Source organism: Oncorhynchus mykiss, chromosome 26 (assembly GCF_013265735.2).
Source record: "Oncorhynchus mykiss isolate Arlee chromosome 26, USDA_OmykA_1.1, whole genome shotgun sequence".
In the NCBI taxonomy this organism is placed as follows: domain Eukaryota; kingdom Metazoa; phylum Chordata; class Actinopteri; order Salmoniformes; family Salmonidae; genus Oncorhynchus; species Oncorhynchus mykiss.
Genome location: NC_048590.1, coordinates 20474285 through 20493440, shown reverse-complemented (window position 1 = coordinate 20493440; position 19156 = coordinate 20474285). Strand labels below are relative to the sequence as shown.

Here is a 19156-nt window from a genome sequence, read left to right as displayed (position 1 = left end):
CAGTTACATTTCAAAGAACATTATTATTCGTCATTAATTGTTCAGACGTGAAGAGTCAAATCATCTGAAGTATTATGTTGTGTGCGAAATATACAGTATAATACTGTGAGAAATATTGCACTTTGCCGGCAAAAGGGGAGGCGTGGCTGGTGTGGGGGGGGGGGGGGGGGGGGCGGTGCTTAGAATCCGGAACCACGAAGTACCGCGTGGCTAGGGAAGACGGATGTAAACAAAGACTGTGTCCCTCAAAAAACCTGCAAATCCGGACGTTATGCCGATTTTGACAGACATATATATATATTTTAAATGTTTCTCTATCAAGCCGACATAATGGACTTTCAATGTCCACAATTCAAGAGGTATGTCATTATTTTTTTAAATCAAATGAATGCCCGGCAATTTGGTCAACGAGAATGGTGATGGCGCGCGACTCTGCGCTATAGTGCATTAGTTACGTTTAGTGGCTTCCTCCTCGTCTCCTTCCTCTCGTCTACACAAATTATTTGTTGGAGATAAAAACAGTGCTGGTTTAGTAAAATACATTTCAGGCACTATCTTATGCTTTCATATGTAATTCATACTTTTACGTTTTCTTATCAGAAGATAAAGGAAATGTGGAGGCTAATCTGCAACCTATGTGTCTTGTCTCAGTCATAACTGTTAAAATTGTGTTTTAATATGTTTCATGCGCCACACGAAAGAAAAAAACACACTGGATTGGGTGACCACTCAGAGATCTTGAAACCTGTATTAACGTACACTTTGACCAGGCACGTGATCAAGCTAGCAGCTGCACGGGAACGAGTCTCATTCCAAAGCCACCTTTGCATCCACATTGCAACTGGTTTGAAACAACAACAAAAAATGAAGTTTCTGAAACTCTTTGGACGTGCTAAATCTGTGGTTATTGGAATGATTCATGTTCAAGCCTTGCCAGGTAAAGATTATTGGGACTCATATGTCGTTTTTTACTCTATTTTTGTTTTTAACTTTGATGTTATGTTTTTCAGGCACACCTTTAGGAAGCATGGTCATTCCTCAAATTATCGAGGAGGCATGCCACGAGGCAGAAATCTATCACAATGCGGGAATTGTAAGTATAAGCAAAAACACAAGATCTCCTTACTTTTTGATGTTACTAATACTGTAGCCTCTGACAATGTAAACTACAATTTTCATCCTCAAGGGTGACTGGAAATGGATTGTTTGTTGTCTGTTGATCTGTTGAACAGGATGGTCTGATCATTGAGAACATGCATGACATTCCATACACATTCTCAATTGGACCAGAGGTGTGTGCCTCTATGACAGCGGTGTGTGCTGCGGTGAGGGGGATCTGTCCGTCTCTGCCTCTTGGAGTTCAGATCCTGTCTGCAGCAAATAGCTCAGCTGTTGCTGTTGCACTGGCTTCAGGTTGATATAGCTGGCTTTGCTTTGCTTATTACTGGTTAATACATGCATGGTTAAGAGTGCTTCAGGTTAGCCTGGGATTTTAGTTTAATAGAAAGATCCGTATTAAGAGTTTAGAAAAAGCAAATGTTTAGCTACCTATTCCATTGTTGTCTCTTTCCAAGGTATGGATTTTATCAGGGCAGAGGGATATGTCTTCTCACATGTTGCTGATGAAGGCCTTTTGAATGGATGTGCCGGAGACCTTTTGCGATACCGCAAGCAAATGCAGGCTGAACATGTGCAGATCTTTACTGATATAAAAAAGAAGCACAGGTGAGCAATCTTTCAAAACACTCCAGACAACCCCACTGGCTAGCCTAGATGTCCTGATATGGTACTTCAGAAGGTTTTCAACATGCAGGTAATGCGGAAAATATTATCCATAAACAGTACTGCAAGGAGATGAAAGTAACATTTCTGACTGTTGTAGTAAGTGTAATGGGATGTTTTCAGATTTGTGAGTATGTGTTTGTGTTCCTAGCTCCCATGCCCTGACTTCAGATGTGAGCATAGTGGAGACGGCCAGAGCAGCTGAGTTTTTCCTTTCTGATGGTCTCATCATCACTGGAACAGCCACAGGGGTTCAGGCAGATCCAATGGAGCTCAGAGGTGTGTCCTGTCTCTGACTGCTCTGGCACATACACACATGTATGACACATACGCACATGTATGGTATGACACACAAACATACTGACACATACAGTAATAGAAAAAGACCCAGAACTCGTTTAAATTAATTCTTAAGAAACAAATAATGCATAGGTGTAATCACTATTTTACCATTTGGATCAAAGGGCAGCCAACGCTCAGCACTTACATTACATATCTGAGGGATAATGCTCGGTGTATCATTTTAGGAATGCTCAGGGTGTACCTTCGTATAAATATAGTTTACTTTCCTCTCCCTTTTCATTTTCTCTCAAACATTCTTGTAGTCTTGGTTAATAGGGGAGTGCCCTTTTTTCTAAATCTCATACATTCTCATAAACCATAACACACACCCTAACAAAAGTATGTTCAGTCACTTCACTCAATTTCATACCACTCCCACTGCATACCACTCTATTGCATACTTCCTACATTTGCAAGGACAGATAGTTCCTGGCGTTAGTTTTTCATGTAGCCCAGAGGTTAAGCTTCGCTAAAGCCCATGGAGCCTCTGAGCCTCGCTGCTGGCCTTATAAAGAGCAGTCTCGTCTGGGGAGAGGATGGCAGCCTCATAGTCCCCCGAGTCTGGATCGTGCTGACCATGGGCACACAGCCCGGTCCTGCCCTTGCCTGCCACAGTCCTGCTTGGCGTATATAGACACCAACATCGTCTGCTATTTTTAAGCACAGCCTACAGATGGCTGACTTACACAGAAGGCTGTAAACACAGGCAGGCTCAGGCCAGACTGCTACACAACCCTGCTGCCTAGTTTGGAGGTGCTCCTACAGTCTCCCAGTACAATTCCATTGGGCTGGCTCTGTTGTCAGATGGGTAAATGGAGCTGCCAGGGTCTAGATTTATCTCTTTCTTCATGTGTTTTACTCATATCATCTCTGAACCTACATTCACTATTTACTTATCAGAGATGATGCGTGACACTTGCAATGCATTCCTAAATCCAACCATTTAGGTATTCGTTTCATATAAGCTCACGCACAGCTTTCCAATATAATGAACTCAGTAAATGTAATGTAGCATCTCAAAATATTTACTCAGCAATTCTGTCTTTTCTATTTGCAGATGTTGCAGGGTCTGTAAGACTCCCAGTTCTTATTGGCTCAGGAGTGACCTATGACAACGTGGAATACTACCTTGATGCTAGTGCAATGATAATTGGCTCTCATTTCAAGAGGGGAGGAGTTTGGACAAATGCTGTTGATCCAGAAAGCGTTAAAACATTTATGGGGAAGGTGCATTTGCTTCGAAAATGAAATCCTCCAATTTGCTGCTAAAATAATTTAATGCAGAACAATGACATTTGGTGGTAATAATACATGTAATTACTGAAGTTATGTCTCATGCTATTTAATAAAACACAAATAATACCTAAACAAAACAGATTTATTTAACATCTTTTAACATTTAAATATACACCAAAATACCAAATAAATCTGAATATATTTACAAACCGGGCTTGTAGTAGTACAGCAAACATAAGAACACACTGGGAATAAATGTATGAAAACAAAGTGAATCACTAAGTACAAAACATACATTAGTAACAGTGTTTCATCATTATTTGGTAATCCTTACATACATTGTATTTGTTATTAAAAAATATAGCGAAAGAGGTCCAATTACTCAAGAGTGATGTTTTGTGTCATCTTCACATATATACAAAATAGATTTTCATAGCTATGAAACAACTTTCCTTAAAGCAATATACTCACAACGTATCTAAATCTAAGGCACGCAAAGTAATACAAAAAAAGTATTCTATATACAATAGAATGAATATTTGCAAAGTGCTAAAACCTTTTGCATTTTATACAATACATAAAAGTTTTCATCAGAGCCATAAGACTTAACCGTAACAAGCCAGTTATAATACTTTTCACATGCACACACACATCTACTCAAGGCTATTTCACTCTCAAACTGGGCTCAGTATGTTAATAACATACTCAGCGAATGTGGTTCCCTTGATCAGGGTAAAGAGATAGGTCTAAGGTAGGTCATAGGTCTAAGGTCTGTGTGTTAAGTGGGTTCAGACAGTGGCGTAGCTACTCAGTAGACACTCAGTAGTTGTACAGACGCTGGCAGGGTTGTTTGAAGTGACCAAAGCGTCTGTCAGAGGGGGAGAAGCGCACCTTGGCACGGCTCTGTCTCTGGAGAGCACTCCTGGTCAGCTTCTTGCACTCCAAGTGAGTCCTGGCTCGCTGTATGGCAAGCAGTTGGACATTGCATGGAAGCGGGCTGCCCCAGGCAGCTAGCCTCCAGGACACATGCTGTTTGACTGGCACAGGCCTACAGGGGGGGGGGGGGACAGAATAACTGTAATGCGACACTCCTTTCTCTAGGATAATGGTTGTGTTATCACACTGACTAAAGTAGATGGATCCCCTGGATGAAAACTGACCTGGGAGAAGTATCCTCTTCATCGCTGAGCTGGTGTCTGATCTGGTCTACATACATACTGGGATGCTCAATCAGCAGGTTCTCCAAAGGGTCTTCCTCAGGGGGGGTCAGGGAGTTGTTCTCTGGAAACATCAGACCACAAATTTACTAAACCGAGACCAAAGAGGAAAAACACCAGTGAGACCTCTAATAGTGTCCATTAGATCTACTATCCAAATAACTACAATACTACCATTTACAGAGCAAGTAACTGCAGACAACAATGCCCATACCAGTTTAACAACTAACTTGTGATTTCAACTTTCGGTGAACAAAATTATCGGCTTACCTTGAATGTTGATAACCACCCATCCTCCCGCCTCAAACTCAATGAGCTCCTCATAGGTTTCATTGTCATCTGTGGGAAAATCGTCATCTGTGCTACCAAGGAAATGGGCAAGTATCTTTCCAATCATTGTGTATATGTTTTGCCTCCCTTGGCCCTCTTATTGCAGTCTGCAAAGAAAATGAGTTAACATAGTGTTATATAGTATGTTGCACCCATAAGGAAAAAAAAATTGCAGACCGGATACAATTACTGTTAAACTGATCATGGTAAAACATTGCATCAAATATAAGAAAACAGCACAACCTGAAAAGGTATGTGTAGTTTAATATCCACATTGACAGAAGATAGATCTGAAATGATTTCCAGAAAGCAGAATCTGAACAACACCTTACATTATGACCTTTAGTTTTTAACATTGTGTCCTGGCTTAATGACCCTGCCAGCACAGCAGAATCAGGAACAGCATGCCCCTTGGAAGCTATTTGCAGACGGAAGGTCATGGCATCCTTTCTGACCGGCAACTCATTTCAAGCCTGTATCTGAATCTTAAGACATGTTATGAATAAACTAATATGGTGAATATGAAGCCAATCGGCCAAACTATGGTGAAAACAAAGGGTTTGTAAAAATATATATATATTACAAATAGAATCAGGTATAAACAGTATTGGTATGTCTTTCAGGTGTCATAAACTAGACAGAATACCACAACATCCACTTTTAGACCGGGGGCTGTCCAGACAGCCACGGTCTTTGAATGCCTTGGTGTACTTGTAAACCTATACTTTCAATATACAGCTACACCCCAGCCTGCCAGCAAGGGAAGATCCAATTAGTGCCCAGACAGAATTAGCTCATAAGGTGCAAAATGTATAGATTACATGTACACTTGCATATCTTTTCTGGTGTACCATCAAAAAGTCCATATGTTGGAAGTTTAAAGACGTGTCATACAATCCTTACATTAGCCTTATTTAATATATAATAAATGTGTGATAGAAACAATCAAATCATTAAAAACATAGGAGGGTCGTTTGGGTGAACTTGATATGGCATTAATTGGGTTTAAACTTCTTCAATAAATAAGTTAATAATTAAGCACTGCATTTGTGTAATTCACTGACAATCAAACAAATAACCCAACCTACATACTATTGACACATGACATGGTTACAATTACATGGTAGTCTACACAACTAAAACGTCCTAATAGGACACTTTTGGGATGTAGAAATCAATAAAAACATGCAATGGATAGATATGTTAGTAGGCTAAAGAAAAGTGTCTATGCTACACACGAACTAAGGCTTAGGATACAACATGTCGCACAATGCTGAAGGCTACAATGTATTTTTTCCTTACCTCACAAATGTATATTTAACAAGTGGTGGCCGACGGTTGGCTTGAAACTATAACCGGTCTGCAATTGTTTTGATACAGACTTGTTTTTGAACACCAACTCTTTTGCTTTGGTGGGTGGTGAACGTAAGCGAAAATCCCAACTCGAAGGCGGGGCTTCAGAAGGTTGCGCACAACTAACCTTTGTCCTCATAACTAGCTGTCAAGTGAATAAATGTGTCCTTACTTGAAACATACCTAAATACCTGTTTTTAACCGACGTCCAATCTTTCTAATAGTCTAGGCGTGTAGTCTATAACAACAAGACAAAATACATTAGAGTGGAAGATATATATTTTTTCAATGTACAACGGTTTGCATTTCACAACAGTGGTCGACTTCGTTTTGCATGGCCCGGTGGCCCGTGTGAGCGGAGTTTGTTACTTGTAGATAATTCTATTGATTCATAAGATAAATCTCTACTCACCCCGGGCACCGGGCCCTGCAAAACGAACCCCACCAATTTAATGAAAAGGAGGGAATTGTATCAATGGCTTTTCTTGAAACATTGTTGCAAATATTTGCCGAGTAAATGACAATTATGCCAGGTTGCGCCACTGAGATCTATGTATTAGGCTATGTTTGTTTTATTGTGCATGGTTTTATTGTGCATGGTATACAACCGCGAATCGTTTTAACAGGATGTGGGCTTGTCCTAAACAAATGTCCCGTCATTCACCGCGGTCATAGTTTTTACCAACACTCATGATACACAAACATTAACACATCATCGAAGTGCGAGATCTGACGGTAGGGATTCGCCACCAATGTGTACTTTAGATCATTTTCATGTAGGCCAACGTCAGAGTACGTCCTGTGTGATGGGGACAACTATGTCGTTATGTAAAGGTGATTGCCACACTTTAAATGGAGAGAAAATGCTGATGGCCACATGATGACACACTAACACTATCTCCTATTTTTAGATGTCGTTTTACGCCATTTAAAAAGGCCTATATATCAGAAGGGATGTATAATTATTATTAGCTGCGTTCGTTATTATTGTGGTCATAACATAAATCCGAGGGAAGCATTTCGAATCTCTTGTGTGAGAAGTTTTTGACTAATGACAATGGTCTGCATTAAGTCATCAGTTATTTAACCAGTCTCTCTGTCTGCTAAATATGATAACTGAATTGATTACAATAATATAGTTTCCTGGTTTTGTCAACATTTGGAGTAAAAAAAGGCCTATAACATTATTTGAACAATCGTTTATTTAACTTTTGGTAGAGGCTACTCTCAGCAGTGTAATGCAGTTCATTACCAGAAGATGGCTTACTCCTAGTCTTCAGGATATCTGACAGAAGTCAAGTCCTACATCTCTTCTAGTATTAAATTGGTAGTGGCTATTTGTACTTGCAATTTATACTAAAGATCCGTTGGGTTGGTTGCAAACTGATCTTTGGTGTGTCTCTTATCACACCAGGGAGAGCAGCTACCATGGCTCCACGTATGGATGATGTCATGCAACTATGCTGTGACCTGTCTGCAAATCAGCAGATAAAAGCAGCAGTGAAGAATTCTGGGAAAGGATCAGCAGTGGCAGGAGGGACTGCATTTTTAGGAGGTCTTCTAGGTGGTCCCCCAGGGATTGCTGTTGGTAAGTATCCTTTCAATTTAGAAAGCGAAATTATGATAATCTGCTTTTCCCTACTTCAACCACAAGGTAGAGCCATATCCTTTCTCAAACCTATTGTATTGATTGCAGCTATGAGATTTTCAGTGTATATGTGGTAGGTCTATAAAGTATGGCGTTAGGGTAGAATAATTCTCAGCCAATGTTGTCTTATGAGTGGGGAGGTCGATTTTGATAAATACGGGTGTTTATTTCTATTTGTATTTATTATGGATCCCCATTAGCTGCTGCTAAGGCATACATTTTATTATTCATTTTAAAAACATTACAATACATTCTAAACAGACTTCACAACATATTAAGTGTTTGCTCTCGGGCCTCTACTCTACTACCACATATCTACAACACAAAATCCATGGGTACATCTGTATAGTGCGTATGTTGTCCGTGTTTGTATGCATGTGTCTATGTTTGTTTTGCTTCACAGTCCCGCGGTTCCATAAAGTGTATTTCTATCTGTTTTTTTTAATCTAACTTTACTGCTGGCATGAGTTACTTGATGTGGAATAGAGTTATTATCCTCAGTAATGTTCCATCCAAGTTGTCAGACCCCAGTGGCTTGTCATTGTTGATAGATGACAATCATTTATTCAACTCTTCCACACTCACTTTACGGAATTCAGAATTACAATGTTTGTTTTTCATAATTTGGTCAGATGTACTTGGATGTGTAGTGTCAGTGTTTTTTGCTGGTATGTCATGCCTACATTTGCTAATATTGCCAATGAAAAAATGATTAAAGTAGATGGCAATATCAGTTGGTTTTGTGATGAATGAGCCATCTGATTCAATGAATGATGGAGCGGAGTTTGCCTTTTTGCCCAAAATTTCATTTAAGGTGCTCCAAAGCTTTTTAATATCATTCTTTGTCATTTATTTTTGTTTCATAGTGTAGTTTCGTCTTTGTTTTATTCAGTTTAGTGACCATCTCTCAATTTGCAGTACATTTTCCAATCGGTTATACAGCCAGACCTATTTGCCATCTCTTTTGCCTCTTCCCTCTCAACCATACACTTTTTCAATTCCTCATCAATCCACACTTATTAGTAACTAAGATAAGCAATTTCATAAATGTGTCAAGTGCAGCGTCTGGTTGCTCGTCATTACACACCGCGTACCAACAAATATTCTATACATCAAGAACATAGGAATCACTACAAAACTTATTGTATTACCTCTTATACACTATATTAGGCCCAGCATTTGGAACTTTGGTTTTCCTAGATATGGCTACTATATTATGATCACTACATCCAATGTATTTGGATACTGCTTTGAGGAACATTTCTGCAGCATTAGTAAAGAAATGATCAATACATGTTGATGATTTCATTCCTGTACTGTTTGTAACTCCCTGGTAGGTTGATTGATAACCTGAACCAGGTTGCAGGCACTGGTTACAGTTTTTGAGCTTTCTCTTGAGTGGGCAGCTTGATGAAAGCCAGTCAATATTTAAATCACCCAGAAAGTATACCTCTCTATTGATATCACATACAGTATCAAGCATTTCACACATGTTATCCAGATACTGACTGTTAGCACTTGGTGGTCTATAGCAGCTTCCCACTAGAATGGGCTTCAGGTGAAGCAGATGAACTTGTAGGCATATTACTTCAACAGCTTTACAGGAATGTGGTTCTGAATATAAACAGCCACACCTCCACGTTTGGCATTTCTGTCTTCTCTGTAGATCTTATAACCACAAGTGTTTTAAATCTGTGAGCTCTTCTCCCCTCTTGATCTTCTGACACAGATCTTGTTTGTGCTGCTCTTTAGGTGGTGCATTAGGTGGCCTGTTGGGATGGTGGATGACCAGTGGACAGTTCAGACCTCTCCCTCAGATCATCATGGAGCTGCCTCCCCACCAGCAGCAGAGACTCTATGCTGATATCATGGCCGTTTTGGGCTCACTGGACTGGACAGACCTGGCCCAGCTGACCGCCCTGGTCGTGGGGAATGCTACTCTCCAGCAGCAGGTCACTGCTGCCCTACTCCGTTATATCACAAAGGAACTGAGAGCAGAGGTGAGATATGGGGACTGATCTACACAGACTGAATATCTGGAGGAACACCGTAGAACATTTGTACTCAGATTCAACTCAAGCTTATTCCTGGAGACTGAAAGAACCTTTTTATACTGTCGGTTCACTGAAAGAGGCCTTGTGAGAGTTACACTGAGACTCATGTCAGACCTGTCATGTTACCTAATATCTGATCATGTCCATTTAATATCCTTTGATGAAGCGCTGAAATGACATTTACGCCACTTTTTTTAAACGTCATTTTCGTTATCCCCAGCCCGATACCAGTGTCTGCATATGTGAAAACTGCACATTTCTACAAAACAAATATAAAGTTAAAAGTTCTACCCAATGACGCCATCAAAAGTAAAACATATTTAAAAACCGTGCTTTTCAGGCACTAGGAGATTCCCAGTGATGTGAGGAGCAAGAAAACACCCTCCCTCTGGCTAGAAACTTGTTGAAAACCACTGTTTTGAAAACCACTGTTTTGAAAACCACTGTTTTGAAAATCACTGTTTTGTTACTTTTAATGCTACCATGTGATGTTACAGAGAAGCATTTTTGTATTTTTTTTTGCACCTTATCTTTTTAACCACAGATCATAGAAACTTGCTGTTTTCACATACTGTGTGTAGACACTGTTATGGTTTCGGAGATAATGAATATGAGGTGGAAGAGTGGCTGAATTGCACTTTAATGTACACATTTGTTTTGTTTTAGTTGCGAAATTGTTATCTCTGAATGTCGCGGTATGATTGAAACGTATCTTATACGAACAGTCCAGCAATTAACCAGAAAGGTGTACTTTATTTATATTGTAGTGCATAATTGGTTGCTGAAATTTTGCGTTGAAATGTACACATTGAATATTGTTGGTCATTTATAATTGACATGATTTGCAACAAATGCAAGACAATGAAAAAAGGACCCTGATCACTCCTCTTGTAAGTGTGCCTGGGATCTCAAGTGATTCATGCAATGTGAATATTGTAAGAGATGAGTACTTCGGAGAAACCGGCCTTGATACTTCTGGCGCATAAAATGGTGATAAGTGCCACCTAGTCCTAGAATGAACTAATTGGGAAAATCTTGTAGTGCTCTTGTACTAAAGTGTTTGTATGAAAATCATGATAAATGAAATAAAGGACAACGGGGACGTGTATGATCACCACAAGCTTTTAGTATGACATCATTAAGCCAGAAAACATTTCAGTGAATCAACTTGACAGTTTCGTGAGGGAAATTCAACCGCTTAACACATTCTTTGTAAGAGAAGGAAGACAATGCTACGCAATGTAATCACTCTTGGTCAGATGCGTGCATGTAACATAGAATGGTATCTCATCTGTCGCAATTTCGCAAGATTTTTTTCTTCTGGGTTTCCGAGATTATACGCAATGTAATCTAGTTCCTCTTTGTCAATGTTTCAAATGTAGACTTTTGAATAATACTAGAATCTTATTAAGATATCAAAGCACTTTTTGAAGTATGTGCAAAGGTTGTTTGTAATGACACCACTGCGATTATTATTATTTTTTCCCCCCACATTCGCTGTTCTAGACGTTTCCCTGTTCATTCTTTGCAAGCAAGCTTGGACCTGCCGGTTCTCATAACATCATACAGCGAAACATTGGTCATTAATCTCGAGGGGAAATTTCATTAGAAGTTATGTCATTCATTTCTGAGAGATGCTTGTCAGTCTTGTACCTATGACTTACTAAGAAACAGTGTCTTAGCAGCTTTTTTCCAAATTCAAATGGATTGGAGTCACAAGATATCATATTCCATCACCACTTTATTTGTAGTCTGGGGATGTGAGAGCAGTCTTATCTTCATAGAAAAACCTTTTTTAGACAGTTTTTTTCAGAAACCAGAGAGCACGATTTAAACTGGTTTTTGGTTTGAAATGCCTATTAAATGTTAATGATTGACATGTTGCATTTGAATAAGTTCTTAAAAAAAAATAATAATAATTGGCAGTTGGCCAGAGTATTGCCATTGACAACACTAGAGTTGGGAAAATGAAATGACGCAAGAACTTTCTCGAAAGGCTCATCTACTGCACCTGTTGCCTCAGGACTGGTTCATGTGTCTGCAGGAGGCTTCTAACACCTAAGCACGAAATAGTTTGATTACAGCTGTTTTGGGGGGGTCAATAAGTAGTCTTACCAGGTGTTCAGGACAAGGATGACCAAAGGTTGCTATCAAAATATTTCATTTCAAGATAAATGGTTGATGTGAATGTGATATAAAGAGGTATAGTTATTGCTGCCATTTAGAGTTATAATTACAGGTACACTTAAAATAGGCACGTTGTCAATGTGCCTTTTTTTTTTAAAAACACGATAAGTATAGGACAAATATAAAAGTATTCCGTGCGAAATGTGTTTCATGTAAAATAAGATGCTCCGTGTGTGCATAATGGCCAGTCAACAATGAATACTACAGGTTAACCTTATATCAAAAGGATGACAAAAATAAGCCCCCCAAAACACTCAAAGGAATATTATATTATTAACAGGAAAACATCTATGTAATGCATACATTATATGGGTAGGATTAGTGTTCATATTTGTGCAATATTTTTGATTACATGTGATCATGTATCGTCTTGATTTGGCACTCTTCACCAATTACTCATTCAGTAAATACTTTTCAGGGTCCTCTCACATTGTCCAATTGTCAACCAAGTCAAGTCAAGTGACTTGACAATCCAGTGAGATTGAGACTTTGATGGTCCGGTTTTAAATAGTTAAATGGGGACCAAGAGTTGTGACACTCAACCCAATTGCTTGGTGCGTGGTGTTCTACCCGCTCATTCGCCTCATCGTCGCTAGTCGCCTCGTACTCGGGCATGACCAGGTCAGATTCATCAGAGCAGTTCCTCCCATCACTGTCCCCCCGTAGATGCACCTCATCCTGAGTCAGCTCCCCATGGTCCTGGAGACTGAGGTGACACAGTCGACACACCCTCACGGGCTTAGTAGAGATGTGGCAGATCACGGCCCGGTTCTTGGAGCAGGCGTTGCAGACGACAAAGCCGCAGCGACGACAGTGGTGGCGACGTTTGTTGACTGTAAATGTTTTAGAGCAGCGCATGCAGATGGCGGACGCCCGGTCAGGGATCCAGGTGGTGGCGAAGGTGCACCCGGGCTGGCAGCCGGCATGCTGAAGCTGCTTACACCTGCAGTCCTCAATGTGCTCCATCCAGGCACGCTTCTCCTCAGCGGAGGCAGCTGCCACGTAGAAGGACTTCTGTGGTGTGCGGATCAGCCACTGGTTCTCCATGATGACCCCGTCCTCCAGGTCCTCTAGCTGGATATCCTCCAGGGAGATAACATGCTGCTTCTTGTGCCAGCGTCCATGAAGGATGATGCTACCGTACACCAAAATGTCATTAAACAAGAAAAATACTTTAGGCTGGGGGCGGCGTCGACACAGCTTCATCAGCCGCCCCTCGCCTATCAAGACCCGGTCAGGTCTGATCAGGGACATCCCAGAGGGGCCGAAGGAGTTCTCCACTGCCTGTATCCGCTCTCTGTTCTCTTGCGTGAAAGCCAGCTGGTCCACCATGATGAGCAAGATTACAACACTACAGGAAACTAACAAAATAAAAACAAACAAAAAAATCTATTTACAAATGAGACAAAATGGTAGGCCTATGTCAGTAATGATCAAATAAATGGCTGGTGAAAAATAGTTAATTTGTCCTTTTACTGTTTTGTGATTTCTGTCTTGTTTACGCTGCAACAGTCTGTGTCTCGGTAGTAAGTCGCTTAGTTCCCGTCTGACCACCATACAGTATGTTTTGTCAGTGTCAAATAGTCGTTTCTGTATTGAAGAGTGAGTTGCCACGAGAGGTCCCTTTTATATGTGCAAATCACATTTCCTGTTGAGCCGCATTGCATGGGGAGTTCCAAAACAACTTGATGGGGAAAGAGAGAGAGAGAAAGCAACTAGAAAGAGGGAAAACAGGCAATACCAGTTTCCCAAAGATGATGGGATGTGACTTGGAGCGTAGAGATCCTATTAAATTACAGTGAACAACAGTATTGCTAATTCTATGACTATTAATACATCACAGAAAAAAACTGTTGTACAGCATTAAAGCTAGCATCCTTATTTGAAACAATAACAAAGCTGTCATCTCGCCTGTGTTTTGGTAAAAAGCTGAGGGACGGGCCTTGGAGAAATGTAAATACTCTCAAATTCATAGACAGAGTTATTGATGCAAGGACTGACCATCCATGCTATCAAAATTATAGTTTTAACCATGTTTTGAGGCTACACAGTGTTTGTTTACATTTACATTGTTTACAAACATTGGAAAACAAAACAGTTGAACTAAGCTCATGTGGAATTTCTAAGTTATATTATTCAATAATCAATGGGTATGAGTGTACAAAACATTAACACCTGCTCTTTCCATTATATAGACTGACCGGGTGAATCCAGGTGAAAGCTATGATCCTTTATTGATCTCACTTGTTAAATCCACTTCAATCAGTGTTGATGTAGGGGAGGAGACAGATTAAAGAAAGGGTTTTAAGCCTTGAGACATGGATTGTGTATGTGTGCGATTCAAAGGGTGAATGGGAAAGTCAAAAGATTTAAGTGCCTTTGAACGTTGCTGGGTTTTTCAGACTCAAAAGTTTTCCGTGTCTATCAAGAATGTTCCACCACCCAAAGGACATCCAGCCAACGTTACACAACTGTGGGAACTATTGGAGTCAACATGGGCCTTGTGGAACGCTTGACACCTCGTCGAGTCCATGCCCTGACGAATTGAGGCCGAGTATACAAAACATTAACACCATCCGAAATGGAGTTGCACCCCCTTTTAATGGACCATTTTTTTTTATATAGATGGGAAACTATTGAGTGAAAAACCCAGCAGCATTGCAGTTCTTGACACACTTAAACCGGTGCACCTGGCACCTACTACCAGTGGTGTAAAAAGTACTCAATTGTCATACTTGAGTAAAAGTAAAGATAACATAATAAAAAATTACTCAAGTAAAAGTGAAAGTCACCCTGTAAAATTCTACTTGAGGAAAAGTCTAAAAGTATTTGTTTTTAAATATACTTATTGTAACGGTTTTCTGTATGAGAAGGAGGGTCGGACCAAAATGCGGCGTGTCTATTGCAATCCATGTTTAATGAAGTAACACACTAAACACAAACACTATCAAAACAATAAACTTAACGAAAACCGAAACAGCCTATACTTGTGTAACCTAACACAGAACAATGACATCAGGACACTAAGGACAATCACCCACGACAAACTCAAAGAATATGGCTGCCTAAATATGGTTCCCAATCAGAGACAACGATAAACACCTGCCTCTGATTGAGAACCACTTCAGACAGCCATAGACTTAGCTAGAACACCCCACTAGCTACAATCCCCATACATACACACCACATACAAAAACCCATGCCACACCCTGGCCTGACCAAATAAATAAAGATAAACACAAAATACTTTGACCAGGGTGTGACAGAACCCCCCCCCCTAAGGTGCGGACTCCCGAACGCACCTCAAAACAATAGGGAGGGTCCGGGTGGGCGTCTGTCCATGGTGGCGGCTCCGGCGCGGGACGTGGACCCCACTCAATCAATGTCTTAGTCCCTTCTCCTCGCGTCCCTGGATAGTCCACCCTCGCCGCCGACCATGGCCTAGTAGTCCTCACCCAGAACCCCACTGGACTGAGGAGCAGATCGGGACTGAGAGGCAGCTCGGGACTGAGGGGAAGCTCAGGAGTGAGAGGAAGCTCAGGAGTGAGAGGAAGCTCAGGAGTGAGAGGAAGCTCAGGCAGGTTGATGAATCTACCAGATCTGGAAGAGTCTGGTCGACTGGCAGATCTGGAAGAGTCTGGTCGACTGGCAGATCTGGAAGAGTCTGGTCGACTGGCAGATCTGGAAGAGTCTGGTCGACTGGCAGATCTGGAAGAGTCTGGTCGACTGGCAGATCTGGAAGAGTCTGGTCGACTGGCAGATCTGGAAGAGTCTGGTCGACTGGCAGATCTGGGAGAGTCTGGTCGACTGGCAGATCTGGGAGAGTCTGGTCGACTGGCAGATCTGGGAGAGTCTGGTCGACTGGCAGATCTGGGAGAGTCTGGTCGACTGGCAGATCTGGGAGAGTCTGGTCGACTGGCAGATCTGGGAGAGTCTGGTCGACTGGCAGATCTGGGAGAGTCTGGTCGACTGGCAGATCTGGGAGAGTCTGGTCGACTGGCAGATCTGGGAGAGTCTGGTCGACTGGCTGCTCCATGCTGACTGACAGCTCTGGCTGCTCCATGCTGACTGGCTGCTCCATGCTGACTGGCAGCTCTGGCTGCTCCATGCTGACTGGCTGCTCCATGCTGACTGGCAGCTCTGGCTGCTCCATGCTGACTGGCTGCTCTGGCTGCTCCATGCTGACTGGCTGCTCCATGCTGACTGGCTGCTCCATGCTGACTGGCGGCCCTGGCTGCTCCATGCTGACTGGCGGCCCTGGCTGCTCCATGCTGACTGGCGGCCCTGGCTGCTCCATGCTAACTGGCGGCCCTGGCTGCTCCATGCTAACTGGCGGCCCTGGCGGCTCCTTGCAGACTGGCAGCTCTGGCGGCTCCTTGCAGACTGGCAGCTCTGGCGGCTCCTTGCAGACTGGCAGCTTTGGCGGCATCCTGCAGACAGGCAGCTCTGGCGGCTCCTTGCAGACTGGCAGCTCCTTGCAGACTGGCAGCTCTATGCAGACTGGCAGCTCCATGCAGACTGGCAGCTCCTTGCTAACTGGCAGCTCTATGCTAACTGGCAGCTCTATGCTAACTGGCAGCTCTATGCTAACTGGCAGCTCTATGCTAACTGGCAGTTCTGAACAGGCGGGAGACTCCGGCAGCGCTGTAGAGAAGGAAGGCTCTAACAGCGCTAAACAGGCGGGAGACTCCGACAGCGCTGGAGAGGAGGAGGGCTCCGACAGCGCTGGACAGGCGAGGCGCACTGTAGGCCTGATGCGTGGTGCTGGCACTGGTGGTACTGGGCCGAGAACACGCACAGGAAGCCTGGTGCGGGGAGCTGCTACCGGAGGGCTGGGGTGTGGAGGTGGCACAGGATGGGTTAGACCGTGAAGGCGTACTGGAGATCTTGAGAGCGGTGCTGGCACAGGACGTGCAAGGCTAGGGAGGTGCACAGGAGGCCTGGTACGTGAGACTGGCACCATCTTCACCAGCCGACTAACACGCACCTCAGGACGAGTATGGAGCGCTGACCCAGGTGCCATCAAATCCCCGACACGCTCCGTCGGGCGAATTCCATGTTTAAAACACCAACACAGCAACTCCCTCATTTCTCTCTCCTCCAATTTCCCCATTAACTCCTTCACAGTCTCTGTTTCGCTCACCTCCAACACCGGCTCTGGTTCTGGTCTCCTCCTTGGCTCCTCACGATAAACAGGGAGAGTTGGCTCAGGTCTGGCTCCTGACTCTGCCACACTCTCCCTGAGCCCCCCCCCAAGAAATTTTTGGGGCTGACTATGGGGCCTCCGTCCGCGCCGCCTTGCTTGCTTCGCAAACTCCATTCTCCTATATCCTTCCGCGCACTGCTCCATCGAATCCCAGGCGGGCTCCGGCACTCTCCCTGGGTCGACCGCCCACCTGTCTATCTCCTCCCAAGAAGTATAGTCCATACTGTACTCCACTTTGGGCTGTTCTTGCCTGTTGACACGCTGCTTGGTCCCTTTGTGGTGGGTGATTCTGTAACGGTTTTCTGTATGAGAAGGAGAGTCGGACCAAAATGCGGCGTGTCTATTGCAATCCATGTTTAATGAAGTAACACACTAAACACAAACACTATCAAAACAATAAACTTAACGAAAACCGAAACAGCCTATACTTGTGTAACCTAACACAGAACAATGACATCAGGACACTAAGGACAATCACCCACGACAAACTCAAAGAATATGGCTGCCTAAATATGGTTCCCAATCAGAGACAACGATAAACACCTGCCTCTGATTGAGAACCACTTCAGACAGCCATTGACTTAGCTAGAACACCCCACTAGCTACAATCCCCATACATACACACCACATACAAAAACCCATGCCACACCCTGGCCTGACCAAATAAATAAAGATAAACACAAAATACTTTGACCAGGGTGTGACACTTATGTATCAAAAGTAAATGTAATTGCTAAAAATTAACTTATGTATCAAAAGTACAAGTATAAATCATTTTAAATTCCTTATATTAAACAAACCAGATGGCAAAATTGGATTAAAATTTTTATTGATGGATAGCCAGGAGCACACTAACACTCAGACATAATTTACAAACAAGCATTTGTGTATAATGAGTTTAACAGATCAGAAGCCGTAGGGATGACCAGTGATGTTTTCTAGATAAGTGTGTGAATTGGACCATTTTCCTGTCAAAATGTAACGAGCACTTTTGGGTGTCAGGGAAAATGTATGGAGTAAAAGTATATTATTTTCTTTAGAAATGTAGTGAAGTAAGAGTAAAAGTTGGTAAAAATATAAATAGTACAGTACAGATACCCCCAAAAAATATTTAAAGAGTACTTTAAAGTAGTTTTCCTTAAATACTTTACACCACTGCCTACTACCATACCCCGTTCAAAGTATATCATTAATTTATAGGTCCAAACATTTATGTAGCAGGTTAGGATTCCAGCTTTAGGCAGAAATATTAATAACAATGTAACGATAGGAAATAAACCACATGGCTATAAATTAGAGGAATATAATTGTGATGGTTAGTGATACTAGATAATGGTTGCAACTGAAAAACGAAAAAATGTATTTGCTATAATTGACGAAGCATTGAATGGAAAAACAGAAATCATAGTTGCTGGTATGTTGATCAGATTTTCGCTCCAGGGAAAACCACAAATATTAGAGAGTATCAGGTTTCGGGTAGTATGAGAAAGTATTCTCTTGATTGATCACTCTTATGGAATGTTGTTTAAACTAGGTTATACAATGGGTGGGTCTAATCCTGAATGCTGATTGGTTAAAACCACATTCCAGCCGGTGCCTATTTCACCATTTACCACCGCTAAATCTATGCCTGTTTATTACTCTGTTCCATCTGACTGCACAATCCACTGTCTCGTCCTCCCAGCCAGTCAATTTATAAACTTGATCTCCACTCTAAAAAGCATCTAAACATTATCTCACATTTGTTTTAGAGTAACACTTAGTTTTTTTTTTTTTGTATAAACCTTTCTGTCTGTCTCTC

At 42.1% G+C, this 19156-nt stretch overlaps 4 protein-coding genes across 9 annotated transcripts; 2 read left to right on the top strand and 2 right to left on the bottom strand.

The window, feature by feature from the left end:
- Positions 1-200: 200 nt before the first annotated feature.
- Positions 201-3492, top strand: zgc:162297 (uncharacterized protein F13E9.13, mitochondrial). Of its 2 annotated transcripts, none has more exons than XM_021585943.2 (6): positions 201-359; positions 1011-1093; positions 1233-1413; positions 1575-1725; positions 1934-2061; positions 3182-3492. In XM_021585943.2, exons 2-6 carry the CDS (start codon positions 1028-1030, stop codon positions 3370-3372), a joined length of 717 nt encoding a protein of 238 aa, XP_021441618.1. In that variant the 5' UTR covers positions 201-359; positions 1011-1027; the 3' UTR covers positions 3373-3492. The 2 variants fall into 2 exon arrangements, with proteins under 2 accessions (XP_021441618.1, XP_036819417.1); XM_036963522.1 differs by lacking the exon at positions 201-359 and adding an exon at positions 697-937.
- LOC110506375 (tumor protein p53-inducible nuclear protein 2) lies at positions 3485-6820 on the bottom strand. Of its 2 annotated transcripts, none has more exons than XM_036963524.1 (4): positions 6673-6820; positions 4848-5014; positions 4521-4641; positions 3485-4408 (listed from the first exon to the last, which is right to left on the bottom strand). In XM_036963524.1, exons 2-4 carry the CDS (start codon positions 4972-4974, stop codon positions 4180-4182), a joined length of 477 nt encoding a protein of 158 aa, XP_036819419.1. In that variant the 5' UTR covers positions 4975-5014; positions 6673-6820; the 3' UTR covers positions 3485-4179. The 2 variants fall into 2 exon arrangements, with proteins under 2 accessions (XP_036819419.1, XP_036819418.1); XM_036963523.1 differs by lacking the exon at positions 6673-6820 and adding an exon at positions 6210-6609.
- A 59-nt stretch (positions 6821-6879) lies between these two features.
- LOC110506374 (protein C19orf12 homolog) lies at positions 6880-11082 on the top strand. 4 transcript variants are annotated; one of them, XM_021585950.2, is made up of 3 exons: positions 6880-6995; positions 7684-7848; positions 9661-11079. In XM_021585950.2, exons 2-3 carry the CDS (start codon positions 7689-7691, stop codon positions 9924-9926), a joined length of 426 nt encoding a protein of 141 aa, XP_021441625.1. In that variant the 5' UTR covers positions 6880-6995; positions 7684-7688; the 3' UTR covers positions 9927-11079. The 4 variants fall into 4 exon arrangements, with proteins under 4 accessions (XP_021441625.1, XP_021441622.1, XP_021441621.2 ...); XM_021585947.2 differs by having other exon boundaries at positions 6911-6995; positions 7675-7848; positions 9661-11082; XM_021585946.2 differs by lacking the exon at positions 6880-6995 and adding an exon at positions 7064-7094 and having other exon boundaries at positions 7675-7848.
- On the bottom strand, positions 10475-13740 carry LOC110506373 (pleckstrin homology domain-containing family F member 2-like). The gene has a single exon (XM_021585944.2). The coding sequence runs from the start codon at positions 13479-13481 to the stop codon at positions 12600-12602; it is 882 nt and encodes a 293-aa protein (XP_021441619.2). The 5' UTR covers positions 13482-13740; the 3' UTR covers positions 10475-12599.
- Positions 13741-19156: the final 5416 nt, after the last annotated feature.

Bases quoted from the DNA above. Each gene is read 5' to 3' on its own strand.
- LOC110506375 (XM_036963524.1), bottom strand. From the start codon at position 4,974: ATGATTGGAAAGATACTTGCCCATTTCCTTGGTAGCACAGATGACGAT. The intron at 4,642-4,847 runs GTAAGCCGATAA...TGATGTTTCCAG, and splicing joins GGTGGTTATCAACATTCAAG to AGAACAACTCCCTGACCCCC. The intron at 4,409-4,520 runs GTCAGTTTTCAT...CCCCCCCTGTAG, and splicing joins GAAGAGGATACTTCTCCCAG to GCCTGTGCCAGTCAAACAGC.
- LOC110506373 (XM_021585944.2), bottom strand. From the start codon at position 13,481: ATGGTGGACCAGCTGGCTTTCACGCAAGAGAACAGAGAGCGGATACAG.
- LOC110506374 (XM_021585946.2), top strand. From the start codon at position 7,067: ATGGGGACAACTATGTCGTTATGTAAAG. The intron at 7,095-7,674 runs GTGATTGCCACA...TTATCACACCAG, and splicing joins AACTATGTCGTTATGTAAAG to GGAGAGCAGCTACCATGGCT. The intron at 7,849-9,660 runs GTAAGTATCCTT...GCTGCTCTTTAG, and splicing joins TCCCCCAGGGATTGCTGTTG to GTGGTGCATTAGGTGGCCTG.
- zgc:162297 (XM_036963522.1), top strand. From the start codon at position 865: ATGAAGTTTCTGAAACTCTTTGGACGTGCTAAATCTGTGGTTATTGGA. The intron at 938-1,010 runs GTAAAGATTATT...TATGTTTTTCAG, and splicing joins TCATGTTCAAGCCTTGCCAG to GCACACCTTTAGGAAGCATG. The intron at 2,062-3,181 runs GTGTGTCCTGTC...TTCTATTTGCAG, and splicing joins AGATCCAATGGAGCTCAGAG to ATGTTGCAGGGTCTGTAAGA.